Source organism: Engraulis encrasicolus, chromosome 1 (genome assembly GCF_034702125.1).
Source record: "Engraulis encrasicolus isolate BLACKSEA-1 chromosome 1, IST_EnEncr_1.0, whole genome shotgun sequence".
NCBI lineage: Eukaryota > Metazoa > Chordata > Actinopteri > Clupeiformes > Engraulidae > Engraulis > Engraulis encrasicolus.
Window position 1 is genome coordinate 55,310,700 of NC_085857.1, and position 27,610 is coordinate 55,338,309.

Genomic DNA, 27,610 nt, shown 5'->3' on the forward strand with positions numbered 1-27,610 from the left:
ATCAATTCAGAAACACATATGTCGGTGGTGGCTCAGGTGGTTCAGCAACCAGAAGGTTGCAGATTCGAGCCCCTGCTCTGCGTGACCCTCAGTGAGTACATTCCAATGTGGACTCCCTTCCTCCACTTGCTTGTGGCCTCACATTTGAGTAGCATCCAACTGCAGTGTGAAGGGGAGGGGCAGGTCTGGGTGACATCTCCCTCCTCCCCCCTGAGCACATCTGAGTAGCATCCAACTGCAGTGGTCATATCCCCTCCCAATAAAGCTGTGTGTGGGATGATCACCGAACCGCAAGAGGGCAGCAGTGTTGCATGGTTTTAGCTCGCATGCGCTTCCTCGCTCCTGCACTCCACTCGGATATTGGCTTGCACGTAAACATTTCTCACAATTTTTATTTGTGCAACGTTGGTCTCTGGCAGTATTTTTACTCCACAGCTATCGAACATTTCGTGAAAACAGCAGGTCGACACGACGGATACCATTAGGAGAAGGGCCTGAAGGTTACGGGTGGATAGAAGAAAGGAATACTGAAGGCGAAGGTACGATAACTGTTCATGGTGAGTTAGTTTATCACCAACCTTGTATGGCATGATATTACCAGTTGCCAGCGTTTCTTGAGACCACACGACATGGCTCCATGGTGATCCATATCCTTGGTCTGTTCAACATTTACAAATTTGCTTTAGATGGTGTCAAGCATGTGTGGTAACTCACTCACTTTTGTGGTGGGCATGTGAATGTTCAAACATTAATGGCTGTATTTAGATTTTTTTTCTACGTGAACAAGAGATTTAAGCAGTTATACATGTTAAAAGGTCACTAATCTCAAAGTTAAATGTCTTTAACCCTCTACTACAACGTTGCCCTCGGGCAACACAATGTTTTTTAAAGCCTCATACCCAGTGTGTGTCCCTTTAAATGATCAAAACTAATCAGAATGTTAGAAAAGACATGATAGAACAATTTAGAGTGGTTTGGGTGACACCACAGATTCTGTAAGAGATCTACGGGCTGTGGTGACACTATTTTGTAGTATTTCAAGGCGGGACTTCCTCTCTTGACAGACAGTCACTGGGCCACTTGGGGTGCCAAGGACACAAGGTGTGCATCCCAATATGTGACCTTGCCTCCTCCACTTGCCTCCTCCACTTGCTTCTCGTCATGATGACATCACTGACAACATCATTATATTTCAATGTCTTGCAAAAGCTCAATTGTAAAGTCTTTTTCTCATTTGCAATTGAGATGGTGAATGAAAAACAGTCCCTCAAAAGTTGTTGTGGCTAGGCTGACAGCTTGGAAACTTTATCGTTTTCTCCACGGAGGAGGGGCCAGGAGGCGGGACGAGGAGACAAGCACAAGTGGAGGAGGTAGGGGTGGGCGATATGGCAAAAATGTTGTATCACGATTCTTTAACATGAAATCACGATATTGATTTTTTTTATCACGATCTTCCATCCAAAAAATAAAAACAACAAAAAACAACTTTCATATACTTGCAATTTGTAATTTTCAGTCAATAAAATGTTAACACACTGATGATACTCTCATAAAGTGTACAAGTGGAATACAATAATGTAAAGAATAAAGTGAAGACAACAACACAAGTGAGAAAACGTCACTCTGATACTGATAATAAACATCTTCACTGCAAGACGATCTATACGATTTCTCCACTTTGGCAGATTCGAGACGATATTTTACTCAATATCGCGATTCACGATATAATATCGTCATATCGCCCACCCCTAGGAGGAGGCAAGGACACATATTGGGATGCACTCAAGATCTTTAGCATTATTAGAGTGCGTTTTAATATGCGACCTTGGGTGCATCCCAATATGCGACCTTGCTTCCTCCACTTGTGCTTGTGGCCTCGCCCCGCCTCCTGGCCCCTCCTCCGTGGAGAAAACAATAAAGTTTCCCAGCTGTCAGCCTAGTCACAACAACTTTTGAGGGACTGTTTTTCATTCACCATTCCAATTGCAAATGAGAAAAAGACTCTACAATTGAGCTTTTGCAAGATATTGAAAGATAATGCTGTTGTCAGTGATGCCATCATGACGAGAAGCAAGTGGAGGAGGCAAGTGGAGGAGGCAAGGTCGCCTATTGCAACGCACTCTTAGTGTAACAAAACATGATAAAATCATGAAATAAAAAATACCTTGATGTGCACAAGGCTGTATAGAAGATTCTTATCAGGTTTTATAAAGGGTTTCACTTTGTGATTGTTTGGAAATACACTTTTTCTTTGCGTTGCCTTAAGGCAACGTTGTGCGATAAAGGGGTACTTTTTTGGGGTGACTTTGTTATTATTGTTTTATTTGTGTGTGGTTGTGTTACCACATCATCACATGCATTTTATGGAGTAAAGACATAAACTAATGTATTGAAGTACTTTTTAAATTTGGAAATATATTATACATGTATATTATCTTCTAATTTATACACATTTTGACAAACAAAATGGACGTAAGAATGCTTTATGGATGAGCGCATCAGGATCTGCATGTTAGAGAAATTCCATCTGAAGTTAGGTAGGTCAAAAGTAGGCTAATGAGGACAGCAATGTTTGTAATTAACATCTAAATGTAGAAGAGAGGAACCCATAGCGGAGGAAGGAAAATAGGGTATGAACTACTGATCATTATTCCTCTAAATTTACGGGGGAGAATTGGCCTATCCAGCTTCAAACTCAGACCTCCTTTAGACCCCTATAATAGTGGTACTGGGTACCTAAAGAATCAGACTAATTGATGAAGTGATGGTCTATCTGGTCTATCTATTATAGTCTCTCTCTACAGGATGTTACTCAACTCTGCCTTCCTGCTTGGGAAGCAGATGTTTTGTGCTTTACACACTCACGGGGTTCCCCATGCAACTCTCACCATACTTAATGTATTCTAGGCTTTACACATAACTGCGGTTCTGAGTCCTAGAGATAAGGCCTATCCTTGTAGTTACTTGCATGGAATTATGGCTCACATGCAGTGGGGGTGTCTCCTATGGCGTATCTAAAAGCGACCCCCCCCTTCTGACACCAGCAAAAGGGATAACATTGCTTGTCCAGCTTCAAACACAAGTCCTTGGGGTGCCAAATGTGCTATATGACCACCACACCAAACAGCCAAACTCATTAACATGACATGTAGGGCACACACACAAACATAGTGATGATCATTCCATCACTGTGCCCCTGTGCTTTACATGAGGTCGTGTTTTGTTAAATTTTAAACTGAATAAAAAATAAGAATATTGGGCCTACAGGATAAATAATCCAGTGTCACAATGTCATAGTTTCATTTAAGTGTTATTCTATATAGTAGTAGGATATGTTTTTAAAAATGTAATACTATATTGCTTTGCAGAAATTGTGTATGGCTCTGACCATGGAAAATGTCTATATGATTTTGTACCATTATCGCACAACGTTGTCCTCAGGCAACAGAATAATATCTGGAAAGGGGGGGTCCAAACAAATAAAAATGTATATTTTATCAATGAAATGTCTCAAAATTAACTAAAACATCAACTGGAATCTTTTTTTTATCATGCATAGTCATATAGTGTGTAGTAGAGGGTTCTTTAATACTCTCCTATGAAAAGATATACTCACAAATCTGCAAAAATCTAAGGGGTGTACTCACTTACGTGACATACTGTAAGTGAAAGCCCAACTGGGAAACTCCAACTCCATTTTCATTGTGACACAGCACTCCACAGCACACAAGTGTTCACTGCACAGGGCCCACAACAAACTTGCATTTATGCCTCACCAGTGCAAAGGGGCAGCCCCCAACGGTGCCTGAAAGGGAGCAGTGCACCGGGACGGTACAATGCTCAGGATACCTCCGTTTCAACTGTATGTAAAACGTGTGGCCAGTCACATGAGAATCCCAGCAGAATAGAAAAGGAATGTCTGTCTAGCCAAAACACAAATCTGATCTTTCTTTGGTGCTACAGCGACTTGATCTAGGTTAAGACTCACCTATCTCTCCCTGGAGGACAAGCAATGTCTGGACTCTCTGCCTCCCTACAAATACCCCATGGACACCTGGGGTTGTTTTCTTTTGCTGGGGGAGGCCGTACCTAGAGACGGTTGAGGTGATCACAGAGGGGATAAGCTAGCCATTGCTTGAATCTTGAATCTTGAGGATGGGGGAGAGCACTGGGTAATTACTCCCCCCTACCCACCAACCTGGCGGGTCGTGAGTCGAACTCGCAACCTTTGGGCTTACAAGTGTGACACCCCAACCGGTTACCTGTGTGTGTGTGTGTGTGTGTGTGTGTGTGTGTGTGTGTGTGTGTGTGTGTGTGTGTGTGTGTGTGTGTGTGTGTGTGTGTGTGTGTGGTTGTGTGCGTGTGCGTGTGTGTGTGCGTGTGCGTGTGCGTGTGTGTGTGCGTGTGCGTGTGCGTGTGCGTGTGCGTGTGCGTGTGCGTGTGCGTGTGCGTGTGCGTGTGCGTGTGCGTGTGCGTGCGTGCGTGCGTGCGTGCGTGCGTGTGTGTGTGTGTACCCATGACTCGTTTGGAATGTGGGCCACTGGCTTGCAACTTTTGAACCAATTTAGCCCATCACTGTATGTAATATTGTAATAGAATTAATTGTAATGTAATATAATATAATGATGTCCACATGACGTCCCCCCCCCAGGTCAGATGAGGTCATGGGCTCCAACAAGAAAACCTGCGTCAACTGCTCTCAGGTCATGCCCTGCGCCAAAAAGGTCTGTTTATTTATTTATTTCTTATTAGTTTTTTATTCATGTATTTGTTCATTCATTTTATTACGGATCCCCATTAGTTTTGCCAAAAGGGTCTACTTATGTATTTGTTTATATTATCAAAAGATCCTCATTAGCTTGTGCCCTGGGGCAAAATGGTCTGTTTATTACCTCAGCCAAGGAGGTTATGTTCGGTCGCATTGGTTTGTCTGTCTGTTTGTCTGTCTGTCTGTCTGTCTGTCTGTCTGTCTGTCTGTCTGTATGATCACTCAAAAACGTATGAACGGATTTGGGTGAAACTTTGTGGAGTTATTGGAAATGTTATTAAATTCTGGGTGTGATGCAAAGGCAACATTAAACCAAATAACCACTCATTACAACCAAGGTATGCATAAGATAATCTTTAATTACACAGCACATCAAATCTTGACGCAAATGGCCTACAGGAGCAGAAAACCACATTTGGTGCCACTCCTGTCAGCTAAGAACAGGAAAATGAGGCAACAATTTGCACAGGCTCAACACAAACGACACAAGTATATTAGAAAAATGTTACCTGGTCTGATTAGTCTTGATATCTACAGCAACACTCAGGTGGAATGGTCAGATTTTTTGTCAACAACATGAAGACATGGATTGACCTTGCCTTACATTGTTTCAGGCGGGAGATGTAATGGCATAAGGATATTTTCTTAGCTCAATTTGGGCCAATTAGTAACAATTTATCTTTGTTGGAATGCCACAGCCTACCCGAGTATTGTTGCAGGCAGTTAAGGCAGTTCTGAAGGCAAAAGGGGGTCCACCCCAGCACTAGAGAGGTTTTCATAATAAAGTGTCTGGTGACTGAACTGTATGTATTATATTGATTTACAGTACATAATTGCTTCATTATTATATTATATTCTAGGTGTGCATGTCTTGTGGAACACTGCAGCCCCACAAGGCACGTCTGAAGCAGAAGATAGCCAAGTTAGACGGCAGCAATGGGGAGTGGGCCGCCAAGCTGAAGAGGCAATGCAGGGAATCCACCATACTGGACGATGTCAAAGTGATGGTAATGATAATAATAATGATAATAATAATAAAAATAATAATAGTAATAACTGTTTTTGTGTAGCACCGTGTGGTATGTCAATATTATGTATGTGCAATTCCCTGTTATTTATGGCCCCTCTTGTGTTTTGTTCATGCCTAATCACTGGCCGTTGTGCCCTGCTTGCAGCTTGAGAAGTTGCCAGCCCTGGGCTACAAGGCCCAAAATAATCAGAGTTTGTTTCCATGATGTTGTGGTTGTTGTGCACTGCTTGATTTGAATTGCTTTATTTATTACCATACAGTATGTAATATATTATCAATTCACATTTTAACACTACATTGCAGCTTGAGAAGTTGTCAGCTCTGGGTTACAAGGCCCTGCTCCTGCTCCACAAGCCAAAGAAGAAGACGGTTGCCATGACTCCCCGCTGCACGCTAGACCAGGACGCCTCCCTTAAAGTCAACAGTTTGAAAACGGTCTTTGAAGACATCTGCATGGGTGAGAAAAGTTTTTTTTTTTTTAAGTTTAAAGATGTTTTTTTTTTCTTCTGCTTTTTTGGCCTTTAATTTCGGACAGGACTGTGAAGATGCGACAAGAAACGAGTGTGGAGAAAGAGAGGGTATATGACCCAGCCGGATTCAGACCTGGTTGCCCCTGCAAGCCCATGTGGGGTTTTTTGTTTTGTTTGTGTGTTTGTTTGTTTGTTTGTTTTAAGGGATTTTGTGTCTTCATTGTTCATAGGACAGTAGAGTATGGCAGTAAGGAAGTGGGAAAGGGAGAGAAGGGGTTGGGCTGGCAATGGACCCAGGCTGGATTCGAACCTGGGTCGCCATGGCCATGCAAGCCCATATGTGGGTGGCTTTAATGTGCTCCACCGCTGTGCCTCCCCTCGATAATGTTGAGTGTCTTGAGCACAGTCCTTAGCATTGGGAGGGCAGAGTTTGAATCCTCTCTGTATTGAACCCTTTTTGACGATACCACAGAAACTGGAAGCTATGAGAATGAGCAATAGCTGGTGGTCAGGGGTGGTTCAGCAGTAGGAGGATGTGGAGGGGGGGGACTGGTTAATTACTAAAGTAGTGTAGTGCCTTACATTTTAAATATAGTACGTATGTAATATTGTAGCATAAGGGATTATTTTGAAAAGACGGCACCATGTAATCAGTAATGCATTACAGTTTTTGAGTAACTTGCTGCACTACAGCATCCCCAAATGCAATGTAATTACATGCCCTATAATGTAATGTAATGTAATGTAATGACATGTAATGACATGTAATGTAATGTAATCCTGTTTACATGTAATGTAATGTAATGTAATCTTGTTTACATGTAATGCTATATATTCAACAGGTTGGGGAGTGCCACAGCAGGGAGAGTACTGTGCTCCAGAGCGTCTCCTAGTGGACAGGCTGGGAGAGGACGAGGAGATGGTCACCCACACTCCTGAGGTTTTTATTTGTCTTTTTGCATCTTTATTAATCCATTTTAGCCTGATGCAGCGCATATGTTGTTTGACCTTTGCCGCTTATACGCTGCATTCAGGCTCTTAAAATTTGAGGGTTTTTTAAATTAAAAATGTGGGTATGTAAGAGCTGTATGTATGAACACATTCTAATACAAGATGAGGGTCCTAGTTTTTAAATGCAACTTATTTCAGATGTTTTGCTTATCCTTGAATGGTGATTAATTATGTAAACAACAATAATGGTTTGTATATGTAATTGTGTTCTTTAAGATCTGCCAGCCTGTCTGTTAACCTGATTTACATCATCTGGCTGCGTTCGGCTACGTCACGCGGGGGCGTTCCCATGCCTCACTACCCCAATGTAGATAGTCTGTTTAAAAAAAATCAGCAAAGATTCCAATTCTTTCTATGGTCGTCTGTGTTATGTCATAACTACTGTGTAATCAGTGATTCGGACATCTTCGGTACATTTTACACAAACACCAACACAATAAGCATGAAAATACACCCTATCATGACAGCAGATAGAAAATGTAACACTGCACCTCCCTGGTATACTTTACGCAAAATAATTTGCGGTTGAAAATTACCTCCACGATTGTAAGAGACACAATGTTTTAACATAAATCCTGCCTAATAGTACACCACAATACATAAGAACACCAAATAAGAAAGTGTACTCACGTTTCTGCACGCACACAATACATAAAATAACTAAACAACATGTGTGGATTATCTAAACCAGGGATTCTTAATCTTTTTGACGTTGTGGCCCGGGGCCCATCTAATATTGCCCATGCCCACACACATTATATGGTATAACATAAATTAAAAATAATATAGGCTAATAATAACATATTACATAATTACATATTATTATTTTTAATTTATTATTTTGTTTGTGTGTGTGTGTGTATGTCTGACTATCCTGTTTAAAAAATAGCTTATAGTAAAAAAAATAGGACTAGGCCTATTAATGCATTTTGTAGCCTAATGGAAAACCTGTAGGCCCTATTAAATGAGCTCACTCTTCTATATTCAATGATAAATAATCCTTCACAGTGCATCCAGAGCCAGAGCCATTCATACATTTGACATTTGTAACAGCTCTGTTTGCGATTTGTGATTAATCTGCTGAGGGTTGATTCAAGACGCTTTTACTTAGTGATGTGCAGATGCGACGCGAGAACAGAAACTTCTGGCAACCTGTCAAGAAACGGAAAGCTTTGTTGCACAATATCACGCAAATTTCATTAAATAAATGCATTTTGGGGGACACAAGGATAACTGTTTTGCTTTGTCAGTAACATAATCCGTTTAAGTAACGTTTCAATCGCTTATGTTATTTTGTAAGTAAATGTGAGGAGAGAAGGCTTCGGCAAATTACACTTCGCACCGGTTGGTAATTTCTCATTCTCCATTCGTGTACTGCGTGTATTGCCATCTTTGACGTCTTTTACTAGCCTATTAAACCAGCGGTGCGTGGTCATTTAAGCAGAACTGCGCTAGAGTAAAAAGGCGCACACTGTCTAGCATCTTTAATTGAAAATGCATGCAGTTGCACGGCCCATTGTGGCCCTGCGGTGCGAGGATGAAACTTTTCCGCGGTCCTTAAAGGAGAAGTCCAGTTTTTTGAACATTAAGGCCATTTTCTGAGTGGTCTGCAATGTTTTAGAGTCCCCCTCACCGTTTATTTCATGTTTGCTGCAGTCTCTGTTATTTGGCTGATTTGGATTTGATCTCAACCAGCCTTAGAATGGCCGTCTATGAGCACCTGCAACTCTGTTCTTAAAATCACCTTAAACATTTGTTTTCGAAAGTCTACAGCTCACAAAGTGGTTAGGGGTGTTCACTAGCAGTCCCTAACAAGTTTCAAGGCGAAATATGGCTTCTGTCATTTTTTATTTGCCATTTTGTGAAAGAAAGTGAAAGTGAAAGTGAAACTTAATTTACAAATTGCTACATAAAACACACATAAAACACGACAGATGCCATATTTCGCTACAAAAATTGCTAAGGAACACCAGTGAATACTGCTGAACACTTGCTGAGTTGCATATTCTTCAAAACAAATGTTAAAGGTGATTTTAAGAACAGAGTTGCAGGTGCCCATAGACGGCCATTCTAAAGCTGGTTGAGATCAAATCCAAAATCAGCCAAATAACAGAGACTGCAGCAAACATGAAATAAACGGTGAGGGGGGCTCTAAAACATTGCAGACCACTCAGAAAATGGCCTTAATGTTCAAAAAACTGGACTTGTCCTTTAAGTTTTTGAGCACGGCCCAGCTTTGGGCCGCGGCCCATAGTTTGAGAATCACTGCGCTATAGTATATTGTTAATTTTGCAAAAGAAAGTTCTCAGGGAAAAAAAACCAAAAACAAGCAAACAAAATGACAACAAAAAACGATACAAAAATAACAACTACTTTTGGGCATTTCAGGATTGCGGCATGTTCCTGCATTGTACCTCGGAAGACGACCCAGCCAATGATGATGGTCCAATGGGTGACGACCCAGCAGATGATGATGATGATCCAATGGGTGACGACCCAGTAGATGATGATCCAATGAGAGACGAGCCAGCAAATGACACACTGACATCAGCACAGAGGCCCGTGCTGTCAGTGAAGCTTCGAGACTGCGGTGACATGGTGGGGCCTGATGGAGTTTTGAAGATGGAGTCCAAAGAGGTGGAGAATGAGGAGGAGGATGAAGTGGACCTTTATTATGAGGGGGATGACAATGATAATAATGACGACAGTGATTACGTGCCAGAAGGTAAATGCACATGCAGGGTGAACGGTGAAACATTGTTATACGTCTGTTAATAATATTTGATGACAGCTGTAAGGTGATTCTTACTCATTATTACTATTATTATAATTTGTAAATGTTTTGTTTATAATTACTTCAAATGGACTGGGAATCAACTCCTGTGGGATGAGTTTCATGTGTGTTTGCCTGCCAGACACCTCTATATCCAGTAGAGGTGCTCCGATCGCTCGGCTGCCGATCATGATCGGCCGATAATGGCCTAAAATAGCCTGATCGGTGATCGGAAAAACATGCCGATCAAAAAAACGATCAAGAGATATTAAATTCCTCACGCAACCATTTTGGCTTTCCACCTGGCGCTGCATAGGCGCTGGCTCTGCACAGCTGCAGCTGCACTAAAAGATGGCATCTTTGCTTGTCTATAAATTTTCGGCATTCCCCCGTTCATTTTCACCATTCATAATCATATCTGCATCAACAATGATCTGATTGCGATTCATGCGCCGTTTACCTGACGCTTGTAATTTGCGAATGACTTGTCAGTCTCGCAATGTTCGATTTTGAGTTACAGCTTGTATGGAAGTTGCCTGTCAGCACGCAACAACTAAACGTTTCCAAAACAAACATATCAACGGTATTGTTTTTAAAGTTGTAGGCTAATTGACAGCCAGTTCATTAGTTTGTAGTCACTGCAACACCAAACAGCATCAGAGGGAGAGAGGGAGAGTGGACGGTGAAACTCAATGAGTCTGTGTGCAGGGAATTCTACAACCTATGACAGTGTTACAGAGAAAGAGGGGCTTTCCTCGCAGACACGCTGTGTTGTGCGTGTTGCATGTTCTTTCAAGTGAAGGTTTTTTTTCTTGTTTTGTGTATGTAAAATCTCCTAAATCAAGTGTTTCAATTTCAATGTAATTTGCGATTGACTACTCCTCGCCAGTTAGCCATTTTACGTTATAACCTGTGTAGTTGCCTCGGTCAACACGCGATAACTTCACGTTGTCAGCACAAACATGTCAACGTTATTGTTTTCAAAGTTGTAATTGACAGTCAGTCGATTAGTTTGATAGTCACTGAAACAGTTACGGCGACAGATGAGGTTACCTGTAGAGCTTGAGAGAGAGACGCTCAGACTCAGAACGGTAGCGGAGCACTGCAGCTGTGGACGGTGACGGAGAGGGGAGGGGCTCTCCTCACGACAGGGTTTTTTTCTCGTATGTAGAAGACTGTAATGTTTCAGTTTCAATTCAATCTTAAATAGTTTAGTAATTATATGCAATAACTTATAAATTGATTAATACTGTAGACTTAGGCTATATTACCAAAACTAGTCTGAAAGATGATCATAATAATAATAATAATAATAATAATAATAGCCCAATAATAGGCCTACATTGTGAAAGCGACATGTGCAAATTAAGATTGATTGGTTTATGGGCAGGGTAACACTTCCAAATAAGGGGCCATAATTAACAGCAAAGTAGCTTTAACCTAATACTTTAGTAAGGGTTAATAATCATTACTTAACGCCACATTAGTCACATATTAAGTAAGGGTTAACGTTCGGCGAGAAGGTCGCTACCGTGGAATAGCAGCACGACAGAGAGAATCTTTAGACCCCGACGCGGAGTGGAGGGGTCTTGTTCTCTCTGAAGTGCTGCTATTCCACAAAGCGACCGACTCGCCGAAAGTTAACCCGCTTATTATATGGATATACTTAAATGATTCACACATGGCGGGGACATTTTTTTAGGCCTAATGTTAAGATTGTTGCTGCGCAAAACAAAACAGTGCCGTTGTGGAACACCGCTAGGCAACAGCTAGGTAGCCAGGACAACAGGTGTAGTCTATCACAGCAGCTGATTAGAGTCTTGTTGAAAAGGCGCTATAGCAGTGAAAAGTCTTGTTGCCATTGACAGCGGTCTGTTATAGACCAACCCGTCCGTTATCGAAAAATAACAGACGTGCGAACGTTGGGGAGCCCCGTTGAAATGAATGGAGCATTCGACAGACGTCACAACCATATAATAATTGTTATTAATGCATATGTCAAACATTAGCAAGCAGTTACTTAACTATTTGATAACTATTACCTTGTGTTACAAGTTCATAGCATAAAAATTATTTAACTAATAGATAAGTAAGGATACAGTAATAGTTAAGTAGCTAGTAGGTCATACTTAACTAAGGACCAAAGTTAACACTTACTTAATACAAAAGTAAGGCATAACTAATGAATAAATAATACAGAAATATTGTCTGTAGATTGGGTACCCATCATGCACTGCACTTCTTGGAGCTAATATTTTCAGACATTAACTTAATTATCATAAAGGAATGGTTTAGTTTTGCTTCAATACTATTACTCTTCATAATGTTCTGCATTTATTGTAGGGTTTTTACCATTAAAACTAATAAGTGGTATATGAACAAATTACATCTCATCACCCCACCATCATTGAGAAGTGTACGTCCAATCCTTGCAATATAATGGCTCCTGTTGCCATTATTACAGTGATTTGAACAAGTGAACGCTAGACGTCACAGTAGACTAATTACTTAACTATTAGGTATGCGCAGCCAACTCTATTATAAGGGTCCCAAACACCAATATCTATGGATTAATTAACCATTAGTTATCTGCAGCCAACTCTAATATAAGGGTCCCAAACACCAATATCTATCCATTAATTAACCATTAGTTATCCTTAGCCAACTCTATTATAAGGGTCCCAACTCCCAATATTTATGTATTATTTATCCATTAGTTATGCCATACTTTTGTATTAAGTAAGTATTAATTTTGATCCTCAGTTAAGTATGACCTGATAGCTACTTAACTATTAACTGTGCCCTTACTTATCTATTAGTTAAATAATATGCTATTGTTATCTAATAGTTAAGTAACTGCTTACTAATGCTCAACATATGCATTAATAACAATTAATATGTGTCTAATATGACGTTATAATGATTATTAACCCTTACTTAAGTATTAGGTTATAGCTACTTTACTGTTAATTATGACCCCTTATTTGGAAGTGTTACCATGGGCAGAAATGGTATTCAATAAGGATAATTAATAGGCTATTAAAAAAATAGGAAATAATTTCTGTGATCGGCAATGATCGGTGATCGGCAGATAAAGATTTTTGGTGATCGGTATCGGTGATCGGGCCAAAAAATGGTGATCGGAGCATCTCTAATATCCAGGTTTCATCTTATTTGGTGTGCATTCCAGTATGCGGGCTCCCGTCCTCCACTAAAAATACATGTTTAAAAAAGAAGAGGAGTGTTGTCAGGAGTGGAAAAACAACATGTATCAGGGCGTGTTGAGAAATATTTTCAACATCTCGTACTTGATTATGGTTTGTGGTCGCCATTGGATATTTGATTCACATCTTGCTCATGTAGACTGCTAGTTCTCCCGCTTTAGCATGTTCATAGCAACATCATATTTATTTTGCCGTTTGACCCCGAATCATCAAATGTTTCATTCCTATAATGTGTTTTTCACATTTGCCGTAGAATGCGGAGGTTCGCTACTTGTGTGTTTTCACTCTGGCCTTTTTTTTAGACGGGTCCACAAAACGGCATTTAATGTTCCGAAACTCTGAATCGCTATGGAAGAATGAATGCAAACAACAAAAACTGCAAGCTTCTGGGTGACTTGCGAACTCTATTTCAGTTAAGAACTACTGAATCAGAGAAAACACATCAGGGCTGCATTTCTTTAAAAATTGCTAAATACATTTGCTACTTTGTTGGTTGCAATGCAATTTCCCATTCGAGGAGCGCACCTCAGAGTTAACACTGAGGTCTCTGTGTTGCATCCTGTTCAACAGTTGCGTTTGATGCTAGTCACATCATACTTTCATTCATAGCAATTTTCAAGTCAAGGTCAAATATATGTGAAATTGATGTTCATAGTCCCATATGAAATGGTTATGCTTGAAGGTGTGTGAATGCCTGTAGAATGCCAGCAGAATTGCCAGTAGACTATTTTCGGAGGCTATAGTGAATAACTTTGGACATAGCAGCTGTTGTACTCTAGTTCTACCTCTTGGACATAAATTGAAGCTCAGGAAGTTAGGCAGTTTTTTTTATTTACATTTGAGGGAGCAATGCATATCATAACAGTTGAAAATGATCAAATATGAAGACAATTTGTTAGGCAGACAAGCATTTTACAGGCTTTTTTTGGATATGTTGAAGATGATATTTGACAGAAGAAAAGCCCCAAGCCCTGAAACATTTTCAGGTTGAATCCCTTATGTGGCAAGATGACCCATGTAAATGTGCAGGGTTCTAGGACCATATTTGCAGTTGCAGTACCTTAATATTTACAGCTACATAATTTTGCCTGCAGGTTTTCCTTAAAAGTTACCCTGACACCAAACATGGCCGAGTTGGGAGTTGTCCCTATCAACTCGTTATGGCCCAGGGTATAGGCTAACAGGAAATCATAGTGAAAAAAAACATAGCAAAAAAACATCCTGAGGGGTGTAGCTGGCTCCTGGCCTATATGTTCCCACCATTGGCCCCAGTCAGAGCCCATTGGTCCAACTGCCCAATGGTCCCACAGCTAATTCCTGCTGCTCCATGTCCTCATATTTTGAAGAAATTATTCAAATATAGGCCCTTCCTATGTTCCAAATCTCCTTTGACAAACAGCTTCTGTAGACCTGTGAGTAAGTATCAAATGTGTTTCCAAGGCCAAATGTATCAGCTAAACTGCTGAAATGTAGTAATTTCCAAGAGTTTCTAAAACCGCCTGTCATAAAAAAATATGTTCAAACCCCTGTAAGTCCTTGGCAGTATATCACAACATCTTCCTGTGGATTCTACAGAGTCTCTACTTTCAAATGGTGCCAGCCACTTCATGATAGGTCAAAGTATGCAGGCATAGGAACCATTTAAGTAGACAATGTGCAAAACCTCAAAAAAAAAAAAAATAGCCCCTAAGGTTAACTCATTGGCTGCCTTTGGCGGCGAATGACGTCATTTCGAATAGTGACGCCCCCTGCCTTTGACGGCGTTCGCCGGTAATTGCGTGTTTTTACAGCCACGCCTTGAGGATGGTCTGACCTATGTTGTGTATAAATTTGAAGCCTCTAGGCATTTTCTAACTGTTCCTGTAGGTGGCAGAAGTGTCCTTAGGAACAGTCAAGGCAGGGCTTTTGCTCAGAGCAAGAGGAAATGTCAAGACAAAAACACCCCTTTTTACTATTATAATCTCAAAAGTAGCATAGCAAAATCATTTTTGAAAGTAAAGTTCCTGTGACAGAAATCTACTTTCTTGCCCTCTGATTTTAACACAGGTAGGCTACTGATTTTAGTGTCAGAGCCTGACAAAAAAACTTCCTCTCATGACCAAAATACAACCCCCTGTTGCTATCTAGCTAGAAGGCATTGTAGCTAGCTTGCCCAAAATACACCATGTTCAACTTGAGGTGATCTGTGTGGCAACCGTTTCATTTTGGATAATGTGATCAGCCTACATAACATCAGGATGATGCGTACAAAAGATCATCTAACAGGAAAATGCACGGGACTAGTGGTGAGGTGTCACCTCAGTTGGGAATGCTTGGCTATAAAGTTTGCTACGCTAGCTAGCTAGCACGAAATCGCTAACAACTTACAACTAAGCCTAAATAAAGGAGCCTTGGTAAGTCAACTATTTTTACTCATTCTACAGTTATTTTTTATGGATCTGTATAGTATGATCAGCTTACTGTATCATCAGAAAAGACAAGGGGGTTGCAGATTCTTGGAACAGTGTAGCCTTTGTGTCAGATGCATACAGCTCACATGAGAAAGCATTGCACATGGCCTCAGACCAGCTAGCATTCACCACTCCTATCGGCCTGTGAAAGGTTGGATATGTGATCAGTTCTGTATCAAAAGAAAATTCATTGATATATGACAAGATCACTATAGCAGAAACATGATGACCGTAATCATCAATCTGCAAATTGTCCGCTCTGCCAAAGAAACTGCAGTAAGCTAAGCTAAGCTGAGCTGCCTGCCTACCTGCCTCCCTCCCCCACAAACACACACACAACACGGTACTATTACTTACTGGAGGAAATAAACTAGCTGTGATTCGTTCTCCAACGAGGGGAGAGCACAGCCCGTATAGAGGGAGAGCACAATCAGAGGGAGGACGATGAGACGGTATTTCTGTGAGTTCCCGGAGTTACGGTAGGGACACATACACGCGAATTTGCGAACTTTGCCATTCATTCCTATGAGAGAGGCGAAGGCAAGCGATGGCGAGGCGAAGGCAAGCGATGGCAAGCGAACAGGAGCGAAGCGAAGCGAAATTATTAAAGAAAGTTTAATGTTATGCAAATGAGGAGCGAATTCGCCTGCCACGGCCCAATCAAATCAACAACATAACTGTTCCATTCCATTTGATTCGCCGCGACGACCTGATGACGGTTGGATTTCGCCTCTCTTCGCTTCGCCTTGCTTCGCCTCCTATGTGTCCCTACCGTTAGGGGCACCTGCTGTCATGATCCATGCAGCTAAAGCAAAACACCCTTGTTTTCGAGTCCACCCCGTTATATTTCAGTACATATTAGGTTGAAAAGATCATACAAACAATCTTTTGTTCAGGCTACAGATGACTGAAGACGCTGTAATAGCATCTGATAGGTTTAGAGTTGTTAGGACGATGCCATTATGGGCAAAAACGTTTGCAGTTATAGTTCTACTTCAAATGGCGTTTTCTCAGCTTTTTGGCTAGAAAGCAGCATTTTGGCGAATTCCACTTAATTTCAACAAATGATTATGAAAGAACGGAAAGGGGTAGAGAGACACCGTTTTTTTCTGATGACAGATGAGCGTCTAATCTGTGTTTTGATAGATATGGTGTTGACATAGACACAGAACTCAATTTTCTGTGAGCCTCCAAAAAACACCCAAAATGCTGAAACATCTCTGGCACTCTGGGTTACTCTTTTATGAAAATGGCTGGCAGCCAATGAGTTAAGGGGTTAGTGAAAACACAATTGACAAATGTAATATTAATGGAAAAATAACATATTAGCATGTTAGCATTGTTAGCCTATCTGCTAACCTAAGTGTCCTTGGGCTTGTTTTTGATGGAGCAGTGCTGCTTTTGCTCTGCAGCATGCATGCACACTTTGCCATTTCAATGTATGTTTGAAATGGCAAAGTGTGCATGCATGCTGCAGAGCAAAAGCAGCACTGCTCCATCAAAAACAAGCCCCTTAGTTAAAGTTCAATGACCTCTAGGGGTCAACAGAGGCCAGATAGAGCTTGGCATATCGCAGATTTGAATTCCGCACACCCAAATTGACAAAGTAAGACTATATGCCGACTTTGTCTCTCAAATACCTTGAACTGCTTAAATAAGCCCCCTTTCTTGTATTAGTCTAATTGCTTTTATTCTGCATTCTTTTGCACTTGTCATGTAACAAGTTCCATTGTAATGACGGTAGAAAAATCGTAAGGTCTGTTGGAAATGAAGATTCCCCAAAATGTGTGGCTGTGCAACATTCGCTTCGGTGTAGCGTTAACCGTTAACCACATTGAAATGAACAAGGGGGTGCACAGGGGAAAAAGTTTGCGTTCATCTGACAGGCAGCTGTTCACCGTTCAGAATTTACCTCAGTCGGGAGCTACTGGCCAATTTGGCTAGTGGGTCATTTTTTCTACTAGCCAAAATGAAATTTCACCCGCATTTTGCGGGTCTGCATAGAAGGCTCAATCTTTGGAGGGGATGATAATAACATTGCTTTTATTCTGCATCTTTGTGCCATTTCTAGGGCTGGGCAATGTTAACGCGTTAACGGTGCGTTAACTATTGAGGTCAATATCGCCCGACAGTTTTGTTAACGCTATAACGCTGCAGGGGGTTTTTTTGTGCCTTTTATGACCGTCGTTCGTGGCTTTTATTTTGAAAGCGTCAGTGTGCTTCTGTTGCTGCTTCCAGTGACTGCTGAGAGAAGAATAATGTCTAGAAAAGTAGGCAAAACAAAACAGGCATAGCCTACAGAAGGACGTCAACTTGAATGGACATTTTCGGTACACAGTCCTCCTTGCGCAACTCTCGAGCAGCATGTGGCTCGCCTTTGTAGCTCGTAAGGTTAGTCTATTGTACGGTCAGCATAAAAAGGTAGTCTACTGGCCGTCTATCAGCTGTCAATAACGCCACGCGGACTTACTAAAGCCCTGATCAAAAAGCGGACCGCGAGATATTACATTCCTTATGCAACGTTTTGGTTTCTACATGGCGCTGCGCGTGCATGGTAGGCTGCATCAACATGGTAGGCTATGATTTCGCGACATCGGCAACCTGCATTTAAGCATTTAAGATAGTTAGTCATGTCAACGTTATTGTTTTGAAAGATGTAATTGCTGTCAAAGCCAACAGACAGTCAATTAGTTTCTAGTCGCTGAAACACCTTAAATAATAGCGACAGATAAGAGAGAAGGTGGAAGTCTCTGACAGTGAGAGAAGGCAGGACATATCTCACAGACGCAAGCCTGCCTGTTGCCTGTTTTTTTAAGTGACGATTTTTTTCTTTTCTTGTAGGCCCATGTACACCATCCTAATTTGAGTTTCTAATATACAGTATATCACGAAAGTGAATACACCCCTCACAGTTTTGCAGATTTTTGAGTATATCTTTTCATAGGAAAGTATTACAGAAATGTAACTTTGACACAATGATTAGTGACCTTTTAACAACATATTTAACCGCTTAAATTTCTTGTTCACTCAGAAAAGAACAAAATACAGCCATTAATGTTTGAACATGTACTCACAAAAGTGAGTACACCCCAGATTAAAATCCGGTAGAGAAGGGGCTATGTTGGCTCGAATCGTCTCGAAATGAAACGAAATGAAAAGGGATGACAAGGGAGGTCATCAGTGTGCGTTTCAACCTTTCTTTGCATTGAACTTTTACATTTTGAGTCTGCATCTGGCTTAAATAGATTGGTGTGAGATTTGAATGCAATCCTATGGAGAATATCATGATCTGCTTCAGTAGTCACAGTGCATGTTGACATGCATGTTTCTTTTAGGTGTATTTCAGATTGCCAATGTTGACAGCATTCATGCATCCCCAAACCATGTCAGTCCCACTACCATGCTTGGCTTATGAGAGGATACACCTTTTTTGTAAAACTCACTTGTTTACCACCACACATGCTTGACACCATCTAAAGCAAATTTGTTTATCTTGGTCTCTTCAGATCACACAACATGGTTCCAGTGATCCATATCCTTGGTCTGTTCATCTCTCTTGAGACCAAGATAAACAAATTTGCTTTAGATGGTGTCAAGCATGTGTGGTGGTAAACAAGTGAGTTTTACAAAAAAGGTGTATCCTCTCATAAGCCAAGCATGGTAGTGGGACTGACATGGTTTGGGGATGCATGAATGCTGTCAACATTGGCAATCTGAAATACACCTAAAAGAAACATGCATGTCAACATGCACTGTGACTACTGAAGCAGATCATGATATTCTCCATAGGATTGCATTCAAATCTCACACCAATTTATTTAAGCCAGATGCAGACTCAAAATGTAAAAGTTCAATGCAAAGAAAGGTTGAAACGCACACTGATGACCTCCCTTGTCATCCCTTTTCATTTCGTTTCATTTCGAGACGATTCGAGCCAACATAGCCCCTTCTCTACCGGATTTTAATCTGGGGTGTACTCACTTTTGTGAGTACATGTTCAAACATTAATGGCTGTATTTTGTTTTTTTCTGAGTGAACAAGAAATTTAAGCGGTTAAATATGTTGTTAAAAGGTCACTAATCATTGTGTCAAAGTTACATTTCTGTAATGCTTTCCTATGAAAAGATATACTCAAAAATCTGCAAAACTGTGAGGGGTGTATTCACTTTCGTGATATACTGTATCAGTTTCAGTAGCCTACAATCTTAAATACCCCTAGTGTAATATTGTATGCAATCACTTGTTTCATTAGTAGGCCTAGGCCTACATTGGATAGACATATAGCCTACTGTATAATTTAGACTGATAGGTTGGCAAATAGCCTACATTTCCATTGTGGAATATTATATTAGGCCTACATAGGTTATCTACACAGTACATTATGCAAATTATTATTTTTATTTTTATTTTATTAATTTATAAAATATTTTTATTTAATTTATTATTTTATGTATTATTTATTATTATTATTTTTGGGTTTAACACGCTATGCGATTAATCACGATTAATCACAGAAAGTCATTGAGTTAATGCGATTAAAGATTTTCATGTTTGCCCACCCCTAGTAATTTCCTTTACAGCAGGGTTTACAGTAACAGTCTTTTTGTCTCTATTTTAGATGAAAGATTTGACCTCTGGTCTGAAGACAAGCTAGTGTTACCTGTGGCTGAAGAAAGGCAGCAGTCTGTTCACCAAAGAGTGTGTGCCACGAAAAAGCCCTTTGCTGCCACTCTACTTGCAAAAAACACATCCACAGACTGTACAAATGGAAACGTCTCCCCCAACTCACCAAACACTAGAGGCCGTCAGGAAGATGAAGATAATGATGATGATGATTATGATGAAGACCATGCTAATGCAGAACCTGAGCACTGCAACAAAAATCCCACTGCGCTCACAGGAGGAACACTCCGTTCTCTCACAAAGTCAAAGACTATGTCAAGGTCACATAAATGTGACTTGTGTAGCAAAGTGTTTTCCTCTGTGTTGAAATTACGCAGTCACAGAAAGAAGCACACGATGGGAGGAGGACCACACAAGTGCACAGCTTGTCCCAAAGCGTTTTTACGACCGCATCACTTGAAAGAGCACCTCAGAATACACACAGGAGAGAAACCCTTTACTTGCAACCAGTGCTCTATGTCATTCCGCACCACTGGGGCACGACATGCCCACAACCTAGTAGTTCATTCAAGCACTCCTTTCTCATGTGGGGAGTGTGATAAGAAGTTTGAGACGAAATCTGATCTGACTGCTCATGCCACGGTACACAGCGAAGACAGGCCGTTCTCCTGTACACAGTGTGACAAGGTCTTCAGACGTGAATGGAAGTTGAAATTACACCTCAAAGCACACACCCTTGAAAAGCACAAGACGGAAGAAAGACAGTACAAGTGCACAGCTTGCCCAAAGACGTTTTTACGACTGCATCACTTGAAAGAGCACCTCCGAATACACACAGGAGAGAAGCCCTATTCTTGCACAGAGTGTTCCATGTCCTTCCGCTACAATTCGCAGCGGTATTCTCACATCCAAGTAGTTCATAACGGAAAGAGCATGCCTTTCTCATGTGGGGTGTGTGATAAGAAGTTCAAGAACAAATATGGTCTGGCAAAGCACGCCACGATGCACACAGGAGAGAGACCATTTCCCTGCTCACAGTGTGACAAGGTCTTCAGACATAAATCGGTGTTAAAACAACACCTCCAAACGCACACCCAAGAAAAGCCCTACAAGTGCCCCATTTGCGATCTCAGATTTGCCCAGAAATCCTACGTCCGCATACACCAGGTATATTGTGCAACGGGCTAAAGATAGCACAAATTGCAAAAGTAATGATTTACACTTTTTATTGATACTATATCCACCCTACATTACATATGAAAAATCTACCTTCATCACTTAAGTGGAACATATTTTTTAAAGGTGCGAAGTAGCAGATTTCCAATGCAATTTGCCATTCAATGGGTGAAATCGGATACTTTTGACCTTGGTAAAAGTATGTTCCACTAAATATTGTTAATATGTGATGCAGAGGGGTTGAAGGATCAATGAACCCTTACATTTGCAATTTGTTTTATGTTTAGTCTGTTACCACAGATTTTATCACATATTTCAGTGCATGCGACTTCATTTGCATATTTAATCATTATATTTCAGAAAACTTGCAATACAAGAAATGTGTGCTTGCATGTGGGTAACCAACTGTGAAAGTCTCAAGTCATTATGTCATATTTTCAAATTTTACCCAATTCACCTAGTATCTCCCATATGCCTTTAATGACACCCTTTGGAACGATGAATGGGAAATCTCCAACTTTGACCTTGAAAAAAAGAATATTCCACTAAATATCAATTGGTTGATTTTTAATGTGAGATGCAAGGGGGTTTAAGGATCACTAAAAAGTCGGAACCATTACTATTGCAGTTTGTCCCATGATTTTGCCTTTTTTGAGCAAGATGGGCCACTGGGGAGTGCTATAATGAGCTCAATTATTTTTGGCCCATATCAGCCTCGTTTACACTGTGGGCCAATGGCTTAGGAAGTTGCTTACCAAAGAAGCACCCCACCTCTGCAGAAAGGTGTCAAGGTGCCTCTGGCAGCCATGTTGAAATTTTCCAAAGTCAGATCTTACTAGATTTTTAGTATGTCATTTACCAGGTGCAATAGTAGTAGAATCCTGCCTACAGGTGGTGCACACAGACGAGGACGAGGCACCCCACATGTGGTAAAGTGTTCCGCTTCGAGTGCACGCTGCAGGGGTGTAAATCACAGCCTTCATGGCAATTCGATTCAATATCAATTCCTTAGACCAACTATTCAAACCAGTGGTTCAGGAAAGGTGTCTTGTCATTTTCATCTATTTGTTTTAAATCATGAATCTGACTGTTAAGCACATTGAGCTGCATGTCTTGTATGAAATCCTGTACGCCTCCTGTACTTGTTAGATGCGTCCCACGCATCTCTATAAGAGGCTTTGGTGTCCGTCCGTCCGTCCGTCCGTCCGTCCGTCCTTCCGTCCGTCCGTCCGCCCTCCCGTGATGGGTTTCTGAATTGTGATTCCCTCTTGTGATTCCCTCTTGTGTCCACAAGGTGGCAGTCGCTCAGTTTTGGCCTGGAGCTCATGCGTGCAAACCAAAAGCTCTTTGCCAGTGAGAAAAACATGGCGGCACTTCCTGTTGATTTTCACATGAAAGTTTTGCTTAATTTAAAGTCCCTAAGCGACTATAAATGTTGTGGCTTCCATATATTGATGTAAAAGTGCCCCACAAAGTAATGAAGCACAACAAAGTTACTCCACATTACCATTTGACCACTCGTTTTTCTATGCTAACAGGGTAGCTAATGTAGCATTGTAAATGATCCAGGGAGAAAGGGGGAAATGTTGTGATTTCAGTCCGCCTGAGGCAACGATTTTCGTGGGGAAGATGACCTGCATCTCGGTGGCATTGAACCACGCCCCCGTGCCTTATTTGGCTCGCTCAGCACGTGCGTCCTCAGTCCAATCGCAATGCTTTATTTTCCCCAGACGTTTAATCGCATTTAAGTGAAAGTGCCATGTATACACATCGCAAAATAACTCTTAATCCGATCTATTTAAATCGCATTTATTAAATCGGACTTAAAAACATCACGTACACGTAGCCAATGTCTCATTGATTAGTTTATGGAACTTACGGTTTGTCTGTTACGGCCCACGAAGACAATATCCACGTGAAAACGCAAACGCCTGCAAACCACTGTTTTGACAGAAATACAGTTCACCTGTCGCCTACTCTGTTTTCTTCCCAAAGCGGCATTTAAAAGTATTCCATGAAATCCAACATCAACGTCACTTCAAATAGGTGACAGCATCATGCACACACATGAAATAACACTTCAGTGAGGGGGGGACATCACTGCTCTCATATTAAAGTGAAAAGAGAATTTCACATTTTAGTTTATTTAATGTAGGCCTATGCAAAATTGCAAATAGCCTATTCATTGAAATGTTTCATTGTAATTCATTGTAATGTTTGCCTGTTTTTTATGTTTGTAATTATTTATTTATTTTAAATAAAAAATCGTGATTAAAAAAAAATAGCCTAACAAAAATAGAGATTTTATGTTAAAAAAAAATGTGATATGGGATGGACCGATGGCCCCCCTAAGCTAAATTCGCCTTAGGTCCCCACATTGCTAAATGTAGTGTAAGGGATTATTTTGAAAAGACAGTAACATGTAATCAGCAATGCATTACAGTTTTTCAGTAAATTGCCCAACACTGTTGAAATCCTATGGTACTTTTTCAAATCCAGGCTTATACAGTACATGGTAGGCTTATTGATAAATTGCCTTGACAGGTTATGAGGAGGCCAAGGGGGCGTTTGGGCAAAAAAGGTTCAGAACGGGCATAGACGGACGCATCTGTTGTCCGCCTGTCGGACTTGTTATTGTTATGCACACTGATAAGGCGCCCCACATCTGTAGCACGTGTGGGCAAGTAGCCTGATAAACCAGCCCAAATGTGAGACTGGATGTGTAATTTAGCCTGGCCCCGATGAACGATACATCCTAAGATTGTTGATGAGAACAACCTGATGTTTTTCAAACTGTGCCTGTGCCTAATAGGCCGGCGCTCTGACCAATCAGCGATCTTCCTCGTTGAATGTGCTTTCCCAACGTTTGAAACCCCGCCCGCTTTGATTCAAAACAAATCTGTGATTGGTTTGCCAGATTCAGGGCACAGTGTTCAAAATGTTTTCAATCCGAGGCCAGACCCACTCACTAGCCAAAATGTTTTGGCGTCCAGCAGGTGGCGCTGGTTTACTAGGCACGTGGGCAAGCGTTCCGCTTCGAGTGCATGCTGTAGGGGTGTTAATCACAGCCTTCATGGAGAAGGGAACTCTGAAACTTGGGTGTTTTGTGTTGTGTTTTTTTTTTTTCTTCCTCTTCTTCACCAGGTGGTGCACACTGACAAGGCGCCCTACGTCTGCAACACGTGTGGGCAAGCGTTCCGCTTCGAGGGCACGCTACGGAAACACCAGAAGCGTCGGCACATGGGGGAGGAGCTACGGGCGCTTTGCTCCGTCTGTGGCAAGACGTTTGCTAGCCAGACTAACCTGACTGACCATTACATGGCAATCCACGCCGAGCGGAAAGAGTCGCACCCTTGCCTCCTCTGTGGAAAGGTATTCCCTTACAATTTAATAATACACACACACACGCATTATACACTCACTGGCCTCTACATTAGGAACACCTGTTACACCTGCACATTGGGGCAAATTTTTGATCACCCAATCACATGGTGGCAACTCAATGAATTTGTGCATGTGGATATGGTCGAGACAAGCATCATGGGGTAGAAAGGTTATTTAAATGACTTTGAACATGACATGGCTGTCAAGCCGAAAGGGCTTGATTTGATTTCAGAAAACACTGATGTACTGGGTTTTTTACCTACAACCATCTCTAGGGTTTACAAAGAATGGTACAACAAAGAAAAAAATGCAGTGAGCAGCGATTCTCTGGGCAAAAATGCCTTGTTGATGGCAGCAGTCAGAGGAAAATGGCCAGACTGGTTTGAACTGATAAAAAGGCAATATTTTAGTCAAATAACTACTCATTACAACCAAGGTATGCATAAGAGAGTCCCTGATTACAAGCACATTGAGCTGCATCAAATCTTGAGGCAAATGGGCTATAGCAGAAAACCACATTTGGTGCCACCCCTGTCAGCTAAGAGCAGGAAAATGAGGCAACAATTTGGACAGGCTCACCATGAACGAGACTAGAAGATTGGAAAAATGTTGGCTGGTCTGATGAGTCTTGGTATCTACTGCAACACTCAGGTGGAATGGTCAGAATTTGGCGTCAACAACATGAAAACATGGGTCTACCCTGCCTTACATCAACGTTTCAGGCTGGGGATATAATGGCATAAGGATTTATTTATTTTTTGGCATAAGGATATACAATTTGGGCCAATTTGTATCAATTTATAGTGGAGAGAGAGGGAGTCCGAGGAATGTGACCTTCTTCAGGGCTAATCAATTCAGGGCTTCAATTAGCCCTGAAGAAGGTCCGAATAGCGTCGGCTATCAGTGTCCATGTATCAATAAAGGACTATTAACACGTACTTCAGAGTGCCAATCCTCTCTCTCTCTCTACTACAAGTTTGCAACTTTGGATACCGATGAGTGCCTGAAGGTTTTTTCATACTACTACCCCACAGACGCAACTCATCTTTTCTCTTTTTCTCTAGTACCAATTTATCTTTGTTGGAATGCCACAGCCTAGCTAAGTATTGTTGCAGGCAGTTCTGAAGGCCAGTTCTGAAGGGGGTCCAACTCAGCATTAGAGAGGTGTTTATTAGAGAGGTGTTTATAATATACGTATATTCAATTCAATTCAATTCAAAGAGCTTTATTGGCATGACGAATATGAATACAGTCATGTTGCCAAGCAGTCATACAAATAATTGGAATCACAACAGATAAAGGTAAAAGGTATGGATATGGCTATACATACAGTATATCCAACTAACATTTATACATGCATCAAATTAACATTTCTATATGCATCCAACTAAGCTTAACATTTCTGAGGTTTGAGTTGACTAATCGTCCAAGACAGTGTTTCCCAACCTTTTTTGTGCCAAGGCACACTTTTCCCCTTGAAAAAATCTCGAAGCACACCACCAACCAAATATGATGAAATGATGAAAAACAAATTATTCTCTGATAAGAATGACTATATTGTTAATATAGGCGGCTACAAAGTGTCTTGAATAGCAATCAAATAAACACAAAACTGTATTTTTTAGTCATATTTTATATTTCCTCTTTCAAATAAAAAGTGCACTTAAAGTTCACTTCTTAAGGAAGCTACAAACTTCAAAGTAGGCCTACAATTTACAAATTGTTATTCTGTCCAAAAGCATTCTATTAGCAGGAATAAGCCTACATACAATAATGCTTATTCTGACAGTAATAATAATAATAATATAATACATTTTATTTTTGAGCGCCTTTCAAAATACCCAAGGACACTTTACAATCAAAAACAAATACATAACAGTAGAGAAAGTATAACAAAGCTTCAGTGAATTAACAATAGGAGAGTAATAAAAATGCAAGAATAAAATAGAAATAAAAGTAACTTACAATAAAATAAATGTTTTTTAAAATAAGAAAAAAGAAGTAGAATGCATTTGAAAATAAAATAAAAATGAGGGGGGAAAATAATATGTAAAGTAAAAAAAAATAGACTGATAATTAAAATAAGTGGAAGTGCCTGTCAGTGAAGTTAAAAAGCAGAAGAGAAAAGGTGTGTCTTTAGCTTAGATTTGAAAGTAGATAGTGTAGAGCATTGACGAAGTGAAAGTGGAAGAGAATTCCAAAGTTTGGGGCCAACAACACTAAATGCCCTGTCGCCCATGGTGCGCAGGTGTGTGGAGGGAACAGTAAGGAGGAGTGAGTCAGTGGATCGTAGTGTGCGGGTGGGATTGTATGGGGTGAGGAGACTTGTGATGTAGGAGGGTGCAAGGTTGTGCTGGGCCTTGTATACGAGGAGGAGAATTTTGAAATGGATACGTGAATGGATAGGAAGCCAGTGTAATTGATAGAGGATAGGGGTAATGTGATGCCAGGGTCTGGTGTGTGTAAGTAATCTAGCTGCTGAGTTTTGAATGTATTGTAGACGGTTAATCAATTTAGTGGGGAGACCAGTGAGTAGGGCATTGCAATAATCTAATCTGGAGGTTACAAAAGAGTGAATGAGGGTCTCAGCAGAGGTAGGGGTGAGAGAGGGGCGGAGTCTGGAGATGGTTTTAAGGTGGAAAAATGCAGTTTTGGTGAGGTGTTTAATATGGGATTCAAAGGAGAGCGAAGAGTCGATGAT

General features: G+C 40.9%; 1 protein-coding gene across 1 annotated transcript in view; it reads left to right on the forward strand.

Moving 5' to 3' along the window:
- Window positions 1-311: 311 nt before the first annotated feature.
- LOC134455264 (zinc finger protein 665-like) overlaps window positions 312-27,610 on the forward strand; it is a 34,596-nt gene continuing 7,297 nt past the window's right edge. Inside the window, exons 1-8 of the mRNA XM_063206287.1 lie at window positions 312-539; window positions 4,652-4,724; window positions 5,629-5,775; window positions 6,102-6,255; window positions 7,111-7,208; window positions 9,668-10,004; window positions 20,345-21,516; window positions 24,670-24,897. Of these exons, the coding sequence (XP_063062357.1) occupies window positions 4,665-4,724; window positions 5,629-5,775; window positions 6,102-6,255; window positions 7,111-7,208; window positions 9,668-10,004; window positions 20,345-21,516; window positions 24,670-24,897 (2,196 nt within the window). The 5' untranslated portion in view covers window positions 312-539; window positions 4,652-4,664. The remainder of the gene's footprint in view (window positions 540-4,651; window positions 4,725-5,628; window positions 5,776-6,101; window positions 6,256-7,110; window positions 7,209-9,667; window positions 10,005-20,344; window positions 21,517-24,669; window positions 24,898-27,610) is intronic.